The sequence below is a fragment of the Malaclemys terrapin genome, chromosome 25 (assembly GCF_027887155.1).
Source record: "Malaclemys terrapin pileata isolate rMalTer1 chromosome 25, rMalTer1.hap1, whole genome shotgun sequence".
Lineage (NCBI taxonomy): Eukaryota > Metazoa > Chordata > Testudines > Emydidae > Malaclemys > Malaclemys terrapin.
The window spans coordinates 15782806-15799374 of record NC_071529.1 but is presented as its reverse complement, the minus strand read 5'-3'; the positions used below and the strand labels follow the sequence as shown (position 1 = coordinate 15799374).

The 16569-nt window shown below is 61.0% G+C and overlaps 2 protein-coding genes across 2 annotated transcripts in view; one reads left to right on the top strand and one right to left on the bottom strand.

The window, feature by feature from the left end:
- The window catches only part of STAT3 (signal transducer and activator of transcription 3), a 295156-nt gene that overhangs the window by 86562 nt on the left and 192025 nt on the right, over nt 1-16569 (top strand). The window lies entirely within an intron of this gene.
- COASY (Coenzyme A synthase) lies at nt 3211-16038 on the bottom strand. The gene is made up of 10 exons (XM_054014239.1): nt 15987-16038; nt 11225-11893; nt 10039-10253; nt 8710-8841; nt 7847-8036; nt 5945-6009; nt 5039-5123; nt 4293-4390; nt 4069-4215; nt 3211-3344 (listed from the first exon to the last, which is right to left on the bottom strand). Exons 2-10 carry the CDS (start codon nt 11886-11888, stop codon nt 3297-3299), a joined length of 1644 nt encoding a protein of 547 aa, XP_053870214.1. The 5' UTR covers nt 11889-11893; nt 15987-16038; the 3' UTR covers nt 3211-3296.

Below are 16569 nucleotides of genomic sequence, written 5' to 3'. Positions count from 1 at the left end.
CTAAAAAGTGTCCTTGACTTCCTGCAGCAGACTCAGGCCTAGGGAAGGAAAGTGTCCGCTCACTGCAGTCTGAAAGTGAGTTTTCATGAGGCGTTTCCACCAGCTTCAAGGGCTGGAACCTCTCGAGGGACGACTGGCAGCAGCATTGGGAGATGGTCTGAAACCCGCCAGTGTTGTCGCTCTTCCGTCAGCATCAGGGAATCAACGTTCTCCTTGGTTGGAGGCAGAAGGGACAGGCCCCAGCTGGGCCTGGTTTCTGGGATGGGTGAAGTTCAGTATCACTCAGCTCTGCTTCCCCTCTGGGTGTGTCTTGTACCTCACCAAGAGCTCAGGGACAGTAGGGTGGGACCTTTCCTTCATTGACCCTTGGTGATGGACCCACCCTATCCTCAGAGATGAAGCTTCTGTGACCAGAACACAGCTTGGGGGAAGAGTGCAATAGGTTTGCGGGAGGGGAAACACCCTGATCTACTGTAGGACTGAAAAGAGTGTGAACAGCAAGCCCTGCTCCCTCCCAGTAAGGAGCAGTCAGGGTTTGTCTACATGGGAAAGTTTGACCGGTTATACCGGTATCGCTAAACCAACAGTTGTTCCAGTATAACCCCACATGGACCCCAAGAGTCCACTATCCAAGTAAAAAGAACAGGAGTACTTGTGGCTTTTTCAGGTTAGCTTAAAACCCTTCCTAAATGTCATAAGCAATGCTGAAAAAAGCCCCTGGTCCACTGAATTTCAGTGGCGACAAGGATGGGGCATGGTGTTACTATACTGTTCCAACTCTCAATACCAAGCTGGGAGGGGTTGCAAGCACAGGCACCGACTTCCCCCCTGTTCCGTGGGTGCTCGACGTAGAAAACATGACCTATGAGTGAAGATTGAAAAAAACTGGGTTTGTTTAGTCTGGAGAAGAGAAGACTGAGAGGGGACTTGATAACAGTTTTCAAGTACATAAAAGGTTGTTACAAGGAGGACGGAGAAGAATTGTTCTTAACCTCTCAGGATAGGACAAGAAGCAATGGGCTTAAATTGCAGCAAGGGCAGTTTAGGTTGGACATGAGGAAAAACTTCCTGTCAGGGTGGTTAAGCACTGGAATAAATTGCCCAGGGAGGTGGTGGAATCTCCATCATTGGGGATTTTTAAGAGCAGGTTGAACAAACACCTGTCAGGGATGGTCTGATAATACTCAGTCCTGCCTTGAGTGCAGGGGACTGGACTAGATGACCTCTCAAGGTCCCTGCCAGTTCTATGATCAGTTTAAAGTCACACCTTGGCTTAACCAGTATAACCTTCCTTCCCATGTAGACAACCCCCCAGACTCTGAAGGGAGGGGGGGCACTGCTTCCCTCCATTGCTCTTTGGCCAGAGGAATGGGGGAGGGTGGACAGCTCTCCTGGGTTCTGCCTGGGAGTTGGAATGTTTGTCCCCATACCAAAGAACATACAAGGAGAGATTAGAGGTGCTGCTTCTTACGTGGCATCTTTATTATTTGCACCCACCGATTCGCTGCTACCCTCTTGGTGGCTGAATGGTCTTTTTGATCCACCCAGGAGACCTCTCCGTCCATCCAAGATCTTATTCTGCCATCAGCTTTGCCTTCCCGTGCCCATCAACCTGCATCACCCGCTGACCCTATGAACACGGGCCTTGCACTAGAGGTGCTAGTGGGAGTAAAGTGAATCTCAAATCATCAGCACCCCCAAAAGTGGCATGGAATTTAGGTCCCTCTGCCCCGTGCAGTGGTGATAGCTGGTTGAATGAGAGCAGCGCCCCCTGCTGGCCACCTGGCACAACTGCTAGGTCTAGTTTTTAAAAGTGAATTAAGCGCCTTGGTTACTGAGAGCCAGAGAGAGCAGCCAGGCCGGTTCCTGCACGCGGCTTTGGTGCTGTCTGTTGGGACAGTCGGGTGTAATCAGCACTCTACTGCAAGGCACAGAAGGGCAGGTCCTGGGAGGCTAATGAAGGATTCAGAGCTGGCTGGTTAGGGCACCGTACAGACTCACCCCTCACAGGGCCAAGCCGAGCACCTACACCATGTCCAGGGCTGAGAGAGAACCCAGTACATGCTGGGCATGAAACTGAACACGAACTCAGCCTCTGCCGCTTCCAGTCCATCGGCAGAGCTCCTGCTGCAAGGGCTGGTGATGGCAGCAGCACACCCGAGGGGCGTCTACATCACCCCTTCCTCACTGCACCCTGGATCCAGGGAGGAGCGGAGGACACGGCTGCTTTGCTGCACTAGTGTTGTGCAATTTGGATCCGTTTCCCTGCTGCACAAGAGCTCTGCACGGGGGCTTTGTATCATCCCTATGAACAGCCTTAAGCTAACTTCAGTTGAGGCTCTGAAAACACTAGGCTGGCACTAGCAGTGCTCAGAGACTGGGGAAAAGCCCTCTCGGGTCCCCCAAGTTCAACAGAGCTCGGGCCCGGTGCTGGCCCAGTGCTCAGCACCTGTGGCTGCAGGAGCCTGTGCTCCACGGAGTGACACGAGGGCTCGTGAAGATCCCATCACGAGCCAGCAGGATTCTCCCCTACGGCAGGGAGAGCTGCGTTACCGTAGACCAGCGGCACAAATACAGCCTGCTCGGGGACAGGCCCTTGGGCTTGAGGTGAACAGAAGAAACAGGCCTGGCAGAACAATTACCACACAGAGACAGACTGTGCAAACCAGACCTTTAACTGGCACATGCCCGCAGGGTACAGCGTCTGCCCAGGTCTGGCAGCCCGTGCCACCGCGGCGCATGCACTGAGAAAGGGGGACAATCCAGGCGATACTGATCATACAAGGAGGGTGACGGCGCTCATGTCCCCGCTCCATACAGTGTAGCCCAAAGATGTTTAGGGTGGCAAATGGAGCTGGGCCTGCTCCTGGGACGTGCTGTGGGGCAGTGTTCTCTGGCTCCTGGGAGACTGCGGCCTCAGGGGGTGCAGGGAACATCAGTCACATCAGGCAAGTGCTGCTGCTACCTTCCTGGCTTGTGCCTCTCACTGCCCTTTGAGCCCACAGCAGGGGGCTGCCTCTTGGTCAGGGCCTTTAGCGACAGTAAAGCAGGATGCCTCTGCCCCCACCCCCTCCCCCTTGATACCAGACAAGCCATTTTAACCACCCAGCTGAGACCTGAACTGCGCCCGGCTGACTGACGATATGCGATGCTCGAACACGGTGTGAGAGAGAGTGGGGTCAAGAGCGCAGGCCCTCAACCCCTGGCAGCAGGGCCCAGCAGTGCTGGGATTCCCAGTCTGGCTGTGCAGGAAGATGAGACAGGAGTGATGGGAAAAACCACCAGGTCCCAAGACTCTAGTCTTGGCCGATGCGCTGCTGCAGGAGGGCCCAGGCCTTCTCCACCTGCCAGAACAAACGTGGGACAGCACGTCAGGGTTCAGAAGCAAAAAAGGGCACCAAATGCAGTTGTGCCAGGGCGGAGATGGGCACAGCCTGCTAGAGCACTGGCGCAGGGGCAGGCGTGAACTCCACTTACAGTGCAGTCCGGACAAAGCCCCGAAACCTTTCACTCCTCCCAGGCTGTGTTTAGGACTCATAACCCAGCCGGGGGGCGGATCTGCCAGGGTGGCTGCAGCACAGACAGGACTTGGGGGTTCTCACTGGCCACCCACTAACCCCTGATTCCGCTGAGCTAATCAGCAATTGGGCATCTACCAGAATGCGCTGCGTTCCAAGGAGACGACCCTCATCCCGGGAAGGAAAGAGCCAGCAGCCATCGCTCCTCCATAGGGAGAGGGACACGGAAGATCTCTGGCTCCGCATCTGAGCCAGCTGTAGGGACCAGATATTCCATAAGCCCCATTCCACTAGAGCGGAACAACGCTCTCACCCGATCTGAGCATAACCCGGCGAGCAGCGGCTTGTCCGAGACCCTACGGGTAGCCCAGGCAGGACTCCTATCTAACCACGTGGTATCTAAGTCCTCGGCTGAAGCCGCAGGGCAGGTAGGGCTTGCATCTCTGCCAGAGGGATGGACCCCAACGGCTCCCCTCCGTCCCTGCTGGCCTGTCCTAGGCAAGACAGCAAGCACTCCTGGATCCCCAGCCGGGCGCCCCTGGGCTCTCACCTGCTTCTGGGTAGCCTCTGGCTCCCAGAGGGTGCACAGCACAACATGGGACTGCTTCACCCTCTGGGCGTTGCTCAACTGGCTTTGCAGCCTGTTGCGAGCAGCCTCTTCACTCAGCCCATCTCTGGCCACGATGCGGCGCAGGGCCTGAAAAGACCAAGAGGGGATGTTCACTTCCAGGCGGGCACACCAGGAGCCAATGGCTGGGGCAGGGAGTCACCTACCTCCTTCTCCGGGACGCTGGCCATCCAGACCTCATGGACCATATCTGTCCAGCCGGCCTCCAGCAGCACGGCGACATCCAGCACACACACCACTTTCCCTGTGGAACGAGGCCATTCCCCATGAGTGCTTGGGAACCACAAGCGCCCAATTCCCTGGGGCTGCTCCTACGAGCCAATCCAAGCAAGCCTGAAATGTCACGCGTTGCTGCAAACGGGCAGCGCAGACACTTTACCGCGGAGCAAGAGAACCCCGTGCAGAAGAGAAAGCAGCAGGCCCCAGACTGTTTCCAGCCTAGCACGTGCACACAGGCTGGGCCGGGCCACGGGAGCGTCTCCAGGAAAATGTCTGTGAGACTAGCAATGCTCCAGGGGCGTTCCATTTCCCCAGGGAGCTAGAGGAATTCTCTCCCGGGGAAACTCACTGCTGGGATTTGGAATTACAAATGCACTCATGGCCTTTTCTGGAGGGGGGAGGGGGCAGAGTATCCAACCATTTCATGCAAAGGCTCCCAATCCAAGTCTGGTAGCAGTTTGGCCCCTGGCACTTACCCAACTGCAGGAAGATGCAGTGGACGAGCTCCCAGTAAAGCACAGAAAGGACTGAGCTGGGAAAACCTACCAGGAAGTAGATGCAGCTGCAGACGGGGGCTTAGGACAACAGTTACCCAGGGTCCCTGGGCTGTGCGGTGGTAACGGGATGATAAGTCCCAGTCCCCTTTGGGTTCAGGGGGGAAGATCACGCTCACCCTGGTCTGCTGCTTCATTCAGCTGCCTCTTTGTCATCTTAGCAATCACCGGCCACACGATGTCCGTGAGACACTTTAACCGCTCCTAGCAAGGGCACATGGCTGGACATCAGTTATTTGCTTTCATACGATCAAGTGACAGATTTCCTGGGTAACCCCGCAAAGGGAGTCACCCACAAGCATCCCTACTGCCCCCTCCCGCAAGGGTCCCACGTTTCCAGCTTGCTAGGTTAGCCCCCGATGGAAAGTGGTGATGCTGCCCTAGGAAGCAAGGTGCTCTCCTCCTCTTTCCTGCCCTGCAGGGAACAGATTCTCCGAGCGACTCCATCAGTAGTAACCTGATCTCAGTCACTGCAAGAGCTCAGCGGAGAGGATCTATCACTATGTAACAGAGGAAGCTGGGGAAGTGGGAGTCGCAGTCCAGGGCCCAGCAGAACGGTGCCCACACAGGGCTCCCACTCAGACAAGCCAAGGAACAAGGAGGTCATGGAGACTTAACTCCCCTTCCACACCTCAGCTGCAGCTCAAAATCCAGGGTTGCCAGTCTCCCACTAGTGAAAGGAGGAGCACAGGAGCGGACCAGTGGTCCGTGTTCCCATCACCGTGTTGGTTAACTCTGCTCAGGGAAACCCCAGGACACACAGGGTCAATCAGCCTGGGCCACATGTACGCCAGCGCTTAGACCAACACTGGGAGATGTCGCCCTGGAAATGGGTCTCCCCTGGTAGGTGGCTTGGGCTGCGGAGGGGATCCGGGGATCCAGCACTGCCAACACCTTCACGCTAGGAAAAAACAGCCGGTGGGAGCCGAGGGAGCAGCAGAAGCACAGAGGGGAAGATACCGAAGCCTTGGCAGCAGTGAGGACAGGAGAGGTGAAATACTAACACGGAGATGGGCGGGTTTTACCTGGTTTCCAAACACTTTGGCCCCCAGGATTTTCCTGTTAATTGTCCCATCTTCATTCAAAATGTCTGGAAGACAAAGAGGAACAGTAAAAAAAGGACTCAGTTCAGATCCTCATGGGAGAAGGGCTCCAAGGGAAGCAGGAGCTGCTGAGTGGGGTCTCTGCCTGGCATTCCCTTAAAGGGATCTGCAAACAAGGTTTCAAACCCCGGCTTCTTTAAAGTGTAGAGAGGGCAGGAAAGGGCTTTTTCCTTCACCTTGAGAACATTAGGAATGTCAAGTCCAGCCTTCCCTGCTCTGGCTGGAGAACTTGTTGGCGGGCACAGCTATGGAGTGGGAGGTCTCCTGCCTTACCAGAAATGTCCTTTCTCTCTACGGTTCATTAGGCAGTGGAATTCAACAGGAGTTAAAAACAGCTCAGTGATCTTCCTAAGAATCTCGCCCCCCTCCACTGCTCAGCTTTCACATATCACGTCGCCAGGTCTCCAAGACCTGAATTTCTTATGGAAAAGACAACAGATTTTTGGACAACCTTACAGGCTCGTCTCTAAGTCCCTTTCTCCTCACCTTCAGGCAACTTTTAAAGCAGAAGGGTGGCCAACATGCTCATGGCACAGAGGCAAGGCCTAAAAATGCTACAGACCAACATGCTAGGTTTCGTCTTAATGTAAGCACCTTCTGCTTGGTTCAAACCAGAGCAGTGGTTCTCAACCAGGGGTACAAGTGCCCCTGGGGATACACACAGGTCTTCCAGGAGATACATCCACTCATCTAGAGATTTGCCTAGTTTTACAACAGGCTACATAAAAAGCACTAGTGAAGTCAGTACAACTTAAAATTTCACAGGCAATGATTTGTTTATACTGCTCTGTTTACTAGACACTGAAATGTAAGTACAATATTTCAATTCCCATTGATCTGTTTGATAATTATATGGTAAACGAGAAAGTCAGCCGTTTGTCAGTACTAGTGTGCTGTGACACGGCTGTATTTGGATGTCTGATTTTGTAAGTTTTTAAGTGAGGTGATTCTTGGGGGTCCAGAAGACAAATCAGACTCTTGAAAGGGTACAGGAGTCTGGAAAGGGTGAGTGCCACTGACCTGGAGCACTGTATGCTGGGCCCTGTGTACTAAGGATGAGGGCACCTGCAGCTGGCACCATTTTCTGCCAATCACAAGCAGCCTTTATGCTACCACAACTCTGGTTACAACACAGTCCTTCGATCAGCGAAGCTTGGCTCCCCGTGTCTTACAGGGCCCTGCCCAGCAGTTCAGGCTTCCAAACCAACCTACGTCCAAGAGTTCTCTGCCAGTAGCACCCTCTGGAACCCAAAGAGCTGTACGTTTGGTTCCGAGACACCAGCTAGGGACAGTCAGCCAACAGACACACGCTAGGTAGCCTGGCGTTCTGCTGCTTCAGTGGCCGCCAATATCCAGGATAGGGACGCACAAGTTAGCGAGCATCCTGGGTCCAGGGCAAATAATCCTGGATGCTGTTTACAGCCAAAGATGTCAGTGGATAAGAAAACTACCTCCAGCACTCCACTTTCAGACACTAGCTCTCCACAGCGCTGTGAGCTGGGGAAGTGCAGGGTACGCGGACTGCTCCCAAACCAAAGGAGGGAGAGATTTGGAACTCAGAAGTTACTAAGATGATTAGGGGGGAGGGATAGCTCAGTGGTTTGAGCATTGGCCTGCTAAACCCAGGGTTGTGCGTTCAATCCTTGAGGGGGCCATTTAGGGATCTGGGGCAAAAATCTGTCTGGGGATTGGTCCTGCTTTGAGCAGGGGGTTGGACTAGATGACCTCCTGAGGTCCCTTCCAACCCTGAGATTCTATGAGTCTATGATGTGTCCCCGTCACCCTTGCTGCCCCGACATTCTACGCAGAATATGCTCGCTGTACCTTCTCCGAACTCCTCCGCCACCTGCTCATATGCAGGGCCACCTGGGGCATAGGCTTCGTGGCCCAGTTTGTCAACATCGATGAGGAAAGCTCCAAGGCGTTCCAAGTGTCTGGCAATGGAACTTTTCCCACTTCCAGTTCCTCCAGTCAGACCGATCACATAGGGACGAGAAGGCTGGGCCGGGCCTTTCTACACAAAGAAGAGTTACAGCGTCAGAAGATTCCAAAGCTACTCAGCGCTGGTGGGGGCAGGAAGGGTTGGGGAGAAGAGGCCCTGATCGTGAATCCCCACGAGCTCTGAGGATGGATGTGAAAGCTGATGCAAGCTGTCAGCTCCTCCCGGGGACTGTGAGTAGAGACATGGTCTGGTCTTGGTATGTTCCATGGATGCCCCTGAGAGGGAGACCCCGGCACACCCCAGTCTCCACCACACCAGGCTGCCACACCTCCCCCCAGACCCGCTCAACGTCCAGCTGCACTTCTCCCTGTGCTTAGTTATGGTCACAAGATCCAAACTAAGCCCAGGAACGTCACCGTCAACCTCCTTCTGGCATCAGTCCAGGAGGAGGATGCAGTTACAGGGCCCGGGGCCAGCTGACTCCAGCAACGGGCCCTGTCCAGGCCTCTCTGCTCAGCGCTCCCTTGTGTTGTCTCTATGGCCCCACTCTCATCGCCGCCCTTGTTATTTGACCCTGTTGTCTTGGTGTCACCCATTGTTGTTTCTGGTCCCCACTCACTGAGGTGGAGTAGACCAGCATCTCTCCCCAGGGCTAGAAGCCACACAAAACCCTACAGGCCGGAGGTCGCTTGGCAAACGGATGGGAGTGGCGGCGGCAGAGCCTCCAGTTACTGTGCCTTCCTACCTGTGGCGGCTGCAGCAGCGTTCCAAGCAGCCTCTGCCGGATGCTGGAGGAGCTGATCTTTTCCTCTTCGTTCTCTCCGTGCCGGAGATCTTTAACCAGCAGGATCTCATGGAGGGCCAGCTCGGAGAGCCCCTGCAAACAGAATGTGCAGCACAGCGTGGTCAGAGGGTGGGGAGCCACCAGCAGCCCTTCAGTCAGACCGGCCCCCCAGCAGAGTCACAGTGAAGGCAGCATCTTCACACCAAGCTCTGGAGGCCCCCTGCAATCAGCCGGCCTGTGGGCAGTTCTGCAAGGAGGCTGGAGTTGCTGCCTCCCACGATTAGTCCCCACCTGCCTGCGACTGGGCAGTGCTACAGGCCGCTGCTGGGCAAGGACTGGGGTGACAGAAGGGGACTCTGGAGTCAGGAGGGAAAGCAGCTGCCAGAGAAGGGGAGGGTCCCAAGGAATCAGGCCCCTCTTTCTACCTACAGGACACAGCTCCCCTACTATCCTTTGGGGCCAGGCCAACGAGTAACTGCCTGGGCCCAGGAGAGAGCTCCCCTGGGGCAGGCTCTTCCAGAATTGTCCATTAAGGGGATCCATGCACTGGGCACCAGCTGCTGTTGCAGACAGAAATCTCCTGTTGGGTCCAGGGCCCATCTGATAGGGCTGGCAGTTCCTATACGTGACAGTGGACAGAGAAACAGCCTCAACAGGGACTGCTGAGTTCCCAGGTGCGTCACTGGGGTGCTCTTGCTCAACCAGTGAGAGGAGATGACGGGAGGAAAGGGTCCCCCTTGGGTAGCTTCCCCCCACTGCTCCAGAGGGGGTATGACTGGAGGGGCAGGGCTTTACACCTCGTGACACGAGCCACAGATCGGGGGAGGTTTCTGCAGAAGGCCAACCCCAATGAAGAGGTACAGCCTTAAGGGGCAAGGTCCCCGCCATGGAGGGGCCATCTCTGTGGAGCTCAGAGGAGGACAAAACCCAATAAACGGTTTGTCCCATTTATCCCTTGCACGCTCCATTCCCAGCTCTCTGAGTTTTCATTCTTTCCCTCCCTTCCCAACACACTTAGGAAGGACAACCAGGCCCCGAGGGGCATTGGCAGAGTTGAGGTGGGGGGGTGGGGAGGAAGCCCAGGCCTGGAACAGCAGGGGGAGTGCAGGTCAGGACTGCTGCTCACGGGAAGAGTCAAACTGGGGAGCTTGTACAGCACCTGCTGCCCTATGCCTGGCTCTGGTGAGAACTCCCAGGCCCCCACTTTCAATGCCACCGATTTCGCCCCACAATTAAGGAATGAATAGCAGGAGGGGGTGTATTCCGCTAGGTCAGCTTTAAAGGCATTACATTTTCAAGTCTCTTCTTGTTCACGGCCACCCCTCCCTTGCGGGTCTCCTCACTGACTACTATACACTCCAGGTCAGGGTCCGTTATCGATGGGCCATAGGGGTCTACCAGAGGCACAATGTCATAACGCAAAGAGGGCTTCACGTCCACCAGGAACTCACAGAGCTTCTCCACTCGTTGCTCGTATGGTTGGATCAGCTCCTTCAGCGTCTTATCTGGAAGGGACAAGAAACAGGGAGGAAGCCACAGTGTGCAGCTCCCCACACCCAGAGCTAGCAGCAAATAGTGACAGTTAAAGGAGGGGCTAACAGAGATGCTACAAAGGCTTTAGCAACCTCTGGAATGACCTGAGCCCGCACTTCCCGAGTGCCCAAAGGGCATTGCGCTCCCCAGGTTTCTGGGTGTTGGAGAAAGGAGTCACTCTGGCAAGACAACAATGCTGCAATTCCTTGGGTTTGCTATCAGAGGAGCATCATCTCTGCACAAAGCAGCAGCGAGCACAGACAAGTGACTCAGCCTTGGGCTGCTTGGCAGGGAATATTTAACTCCAAGGGCAGCACATCTGTCATGAAAACACAGACAGCAAAACACGCTCAGGGGACACGAGCAAGATACCAATCACTATGACAGCCCTCCCCGCCGGGACATTGAGACAGCTCCTCTTTTCCCCGGAGATGCCATTGCACCTTGGCTCAGGCAGTGGGAGTAGTCTGGTGAGTCTCCCTTATCAGCTCTGGCCAGTGTCCAGTTCTCAGGCGCAAACCCAAGGCTTCTGCCGGGGAAGAGTGCGCGATACAAACCACCGAAAGAAGGTTTACAAAATCTCCTCCTAAAAGCCAACAAGCCTAACCGCTGGGCCTAAATGACTCTCCTGTCTCGTTAATAAATACTGCTTCTCTATTACCACTGTGCCCACATGGTTCAAATGTGCTTTACATCTCCACTGATGTGAAACCTCCTCTCCCCCTTCACCCCCTTCTCCACAATGAACACACTCCACCTTTAAACATCCTAGATGCTTGGACAGCACACCCACTGCAGAGTCCAAGCTGGCCCAAGGGAAACACTAGAGAGCGATCGAAACGGCTCCCTTCACTGCCATTGGGAGCAAAAGGAGTGATGGCCCGAGGAGAATGAGCGTAACTGGGGTTTTGCTTCCTGGTTTGGGACTAGGATTCTCACTCACTCTCCAGAAGATCCTTGTCAGAGACACCAACCAGAAGCCGGTTCTCAGCCAGCAGGCAGCAGGCACTCAGAAGGATCTTGTGAGCATTATGGAGTCTGTCGAAAGTGCCCCCTACAACGACATCGCTGTAACTCCGCAGAGCCCCGCCATCCAAGCCTGGCTCCCGTGGGGGCAGCTCGCTTTGGTCCATCATGGGCTCGTAGTCTGGGTACAGCAGCACAGAGATAAGATTGGGCCTGCAACTGTAACAGCTGGTGGCATAACGCTCCAGGCGCTGCTTGACTGGGTTGTACTGGCCCCCATCACTGGTCTGAAAGTCGGTCAGGATCACCTCGGGCGGGTGAGAGAGGTTCTGCACCGAGGACAGCGACTGCTGCGTCAGGCTCTGGTTGCGGATGTTTGTCAGCAGGACCCGCACGTCCAGGTGGCTGTGGGTGTCAGCGTCCGCATACAGCTTGTTGATGAGGCTATAGACCTCAGGTGTGGCTGGCACGTAGGTGGACCCGGGCTGCGAAGAGCCGGTCAAGCTGAGGCCCGGCTGTAGGTGAATGTAGAGCGTATCCTCCACGATCCGGGAGGCCGAGGCCAGGATGGGCACAAGGCGCAGAGACAGGGCAGAGAGCGGGGCCGTGAGCACCAGCAGGCCTGAGCGGAAGACAGACATGGTACCTGGAACAGACACACAGGAGCAAGGGAGGGGGTTACGCTGGTGACAGCAAAGCGTGACCTCTAGTAACATGGCCCTTGAGCTTCACTTGCCCCCAGCCTCACCACCCAGCCCCCCGCCTCACTGCCCTGTCCTCACCACCCTCTGCCACACTGCCCCGCCCCCCCATCCCCACCCCACTGCCCCCCATCCCCATCCCCCCCTGCCCTCACCACCCCCTGGCACACTGCTCCCAGCCTCCCTCCCCTGCCATCCCCATCCCCCCCTGCCCTCACCACCCCCCGGCACACTGCCCCGCCCCCCCATCCCCAGCACACTGCCCCGCCCCCCCATCCTCAGCACCCCCTGCCCTCACCACCCCCCGGCACACTGCCCCCAGCCTCCCTCCCACCCCACTGCCCCCCATCCCCAGCACCCCCTGCCCTCACCACCCCCCGGCACACTGCCCCGCCCCCCCATCCCCAGCACACTGCCCCGCCCCCCCATCCCCAGCACCCCCTGCCCTCACCACCCCCTGCCACACTGCTCCCAGTCCCCCTGTCCCCACCCCACTGCCCCGCCCCCCCATCCCCAGCACACTGCCCCGCCCCCCCATCCCCAGCACCCCCTGCCCTCACCCCCCCCGCCACACTGCTCCCAGTCCCCCTGTCCCCACCCCACTGCCCCGCCCCCCCATCCCCAGCACACTGCCCCGCCCCCCCATCCCCATCCCCCCCTGCCCTCACCACCCCCCGGCACACTGCTCCCAGCCTCCCTCCCCTGCCATCCCCATACCCCCCTGCCCTCACCACCCCCTGGCACACTGCTCCCAGCCTCCCTCCCCTGCCATCCCCATCCCCCCCTGCCCTCACCACCCCCCGGCACACTGCCCCGCCCCCCCATCCCCAGCACACTGCCCCGCCCCCCCATCCCCAGCACCCCCTGCCCTCACCACCCCCCGGCACACTGCCCCCAGCCTCCCTCCCACCCCACTGCCCCCCATCCCCAGCACCCCCTGCCCTCACCACCCCCAGCCACACTGCTCCCAGTCCCCCTGTCCCCACCCCACTGCCCCGCCCCCCCATCCCCAGCACACTGCCCCGCCCCCCCATCCTCAGCACCCCCTGCCCTCACCACCCCCCGCCACACTGCTCCCAGTCCCCCTGTCCCCACCCCACTGCCCCGCCCCCCCATCCCCAGCACACTGCCCCGCCCCCCCATCCTCAGCACCCCCTGCCCTCACCACCCCCCGCCACACTGCTCCCAGTCCCCCTGTCCCCACCCCACTGCCCCGCCCCCCCATCCCCAGCACACTGCCCCGCCCCCCCATCCCCAGCACCCCCTGCCCTCACCCCCCCCCGCCACACTGCTCCCAGTCCCCCTGTCCCCACCCCACTGCCCCGCCCCCCCATCCCCAGCACACTGCCCCGCCCCCCCATCCCCAACCCCCCCTGCCCTCACCACCCCCCGGCACACTGCTCCCAGCCTCCCTCCCCTGCCATCCCCATCCCCCCCTGCCCTCACCACCCCCTGGCACACTGCTCCCAGCCTCCCTCCCCTGCCATCCCCATCCCCCCCTGCCCTCACCACCCCCCGGCACACTGCCCCGCCCCCCCATCCCCAGCACACTGCCCCGCCCCCCCATCCCCAGCACCCCCTGCCCTCACCCCCCCCGCCACACTGCTCCCAGTCCCCCTGTCCCCACCCCACTGCCCCGCCCCCCCATCCCCAGCACACTGCCCCGCCCCCCATCCCCAACCCCCCCTGCCCTCACCACCCCCCGCCACACTGCTCCCAGTCCCCCTGTCCCCACCCCACTGCCCCGCCCCCCCATCCCCAGCACACTGCCCCGCCCCCCCATCCCCAGCACCCCCTGCCCTCACCCCCCCCGCCACACTGCTCCCAGTCCCCCTGTCCCCACCCCACTGCCCCGCCCCCCCATCCCCAGCACACTGCCCCGCCCCCCCATCCCCAGCACCCCCTGCCCTCACCCCCCCCGCCACACTGCTCCCAGTCCCCCTGTCCCCACCCCACTGCCCCGCCCCCCCATCCCCAGCACACTGCCCCGCCCCCCCATCCCCATCCCCCCCTGCCCTCACCACCCCCCGGCACACTGCTCCCAGCCTCCCTCCCCTGCCATCCCCATCCCCCCCTGCCCTCACCACCCCCTGGCACACTGCTCCCAGCCTCCCTCCCCTGCCATCCCCATCCCCCCCTGCCCTCACCACCCCCCGGCACACTGCCCCGCCCCCCCATCCCCAGCACCCCCTGCCCTCACCACCCCCCGGCACACTGCCCCCAGCCTCCCTCCCACCCCACTGCCCCCCATCCCCAGCACCCCCTGCCCTCACCACCCCCCGCCACACTGCTCCCAGTCCCCCTGTCCCCAGCACACTGCCCCGCCCCCCCATCCCCAGCACACTGCCCCGCCCCCCCATCCCCAGCACCCCCTGCCCTCACCACCCCCCGCCACACTGCTCCCAGTCCCCCTGTCCCCACCCCACTGCCCCGCCCCCCCATCCCCAGCACACTGCCCCGCCCCCCCATCCCCAGCACCCCCTGCCCTCACCCCCCCCCGCCACACTGCTCCCAGTCCCCCTGTCCCCACCCCACTGCCCCGCCCCCCCATCCCCAGCACACTGCCCCGCCCCCCCATCCCCAGCACCCCCTGCCCTCACCCCCCCCCGCCACACTGCTCCCAGTCCCCCTGTCCCCACCCCACTGCCCCGCCCCCCCATCCCCAGCACACTGCCCCGCCCCCCCATCCCCATCCCCCCCTGCCCTCACCACCCCCCGGCACACTGCTCCCAGCCTCCCTCCCCTGCCATCCCCATCCCCCCCTGCCCTCACCACCCCCTGGCACACTGCTCCCAGCCTCCCTCCCCTGCCATCCCCATCCCCCCCTGCCCTCACCACCCCCCGGCACACTGCCCCCAGCCTCCCTCCCACCCCACTGCCCCCCATCCCCAGCACCCCCTGCCCTCACCACCCCCCGCCACACTGCTCCCAGTCCCCCTGTCCCCACCCCACTGCCCCGCCCCCCCATCCCCAGCACACTGCCCCGCCCCCCCATCCCCAGCACACTGCCCCGCCCCCCCATCCCCAGCACCCCCTGCCCTCACCACCCCCCGCCACACTGCTCCCAGTCCCCCTGTCCCCACCCCACTGCCCCGCCCCCCCATCCCCAGCACACTGCCCCGCCCCCCCATCCCCAGCACCCCCTGCCCTCACCCCCCCCCGCCACACTGCTCCCAGTCCCCCTGTCCCCACCCCACTGCCCCGCCCCCCCATCCCCAGCACACTGCCCCGCCCCCCCATCCCCAGCACCCCCTGCCCTCACCCCCCCCGCCACACTGCTCCCAGTCCCCCTGTCCCCACCCCACTGCCCCGCCCCCCCATCCCCAGCACACTGCCCCGCCCCCCCATCCCCATCCCCCCCTGCCCTCACCACCCCCCGGCACACTGCTCCCAGCCTCCCTCCCCTGCCATCCCCATCCCCCCCTGCCCTCACCACCCCCTGGCACACTGCTCCCAGCCTCCCTCCCCTGCCATCCCCATCCCCCCCTGCCTCACCACCCCCCGGCACACTGCCCCGCCCCCCCATCCCCAGCACACTGCCCCGCCCCCCCATCCCCAGCACCCCCTGCCCTCACCACCCCCCGGCACACTGCCCCCAGCCTCCCTCCCACCCCACTGCCCCCCATCCCCAGCACCCCCTGCCCTCACCACCCCCCGCCACACTGCTCCCAGTCCCCCTGTCCCCACCCCACTGCCCCGCCCCCCCATCCCCAGCACACTGCCCCGCCCCCCCAACCTCAGCACCCCCTGCCCTCACCACCCCCCGGCACACTGCTCCCAGCCTCCCTCCCCTGCCATCCCCATCCCCCCCTGCCCTCACCACCCCCCGGCACACTGCCCCGCCCCCCCATCCCCAGCACCCCCTGCCCTCACCACCCCCCGCCCCACTGCCCCCAGCCTCCCTCCCACCCCACTGCCCCCCATCCCCATCCCCCCCTGCCCTCACCACCCCCCGCCCCACTGCCCCCAGCCTCCCTCCCACCCCACTGCCCCCCATCCCCAGCACCCCCTGCCCTCACCACCCCCCGCCCCACGCACCCGAACCCGCCCCGGCGGCGCTGTCAGCCCGGGGGGCGGGGGGCCCGAGGGGAGCCCGCGGGGGATGCTGGGTAACGCCCATACCCCAGCGGGGGCGGGGCCCGGGCCCGCCGTCACTCACCGAGCGGCCGGGCCAGGGGCCGCCTCTCGCCGCCGCTCCGCGCCTGACCCGGAAGCGCTCCCCGCTGCCCGCCGGAAGTGGGTCATCGCCATTTTCAAAATCTCCGTTTAAATTTCAATAGCAACTTTATCGACTTTGCGGGCGACCTCTGACCCCGGGGCTCTCGCGAGAGGGGGCGTGGAAGCGGGCTCACGAGGGAGAGTCGGGGCGGGGCTCCTGGAGGGGGCGGGGCTAATGAGCGAGGTGGGGCGGGGCTCATGGAGGGGGCGGGGCTAAGGGGAGAGATCGGGGCGGGGCTCCTAGAGGGGGCGGGACTACGGGTAGAAGTGGGCGGGGCTCCTGGCGGGGGCGGAGCTAAGGGGAGAGGTGCCCCCCCATGTCACTAAGCATCACCTGGGGCCAGGAGGACTCTGCCGAGTGGGATGGGGGTCCTGGGACCCATTTAGGGCTCTGAGGGACTTA

Bases quoted from the DNA above. Each gene is read 5' to 3' on its own strand.
- COASY (XM_054014239.1), bottom strand. From the start codon at position 11,888: ATGTCTGTCTTCCGCTCAGGCCTGCTGGTGCTCACGGCCCCGCTCTCT. The intron at 10,254-11,224 runs GTGAGTGAGAAT...TGTCCCTTCCAG, and splicing joins TGACAAGGATCTTCTGGAGA to ATAAGACGCTGAAGGAGCTG. The intron at 4,216-4,292 runs GTAGGTGACTCC...TGGTCTTTTCAG, and splicing joins CCAGCGTCCCGGAGAAGGAG to GCCCTGCGCCGCATCGTGGC.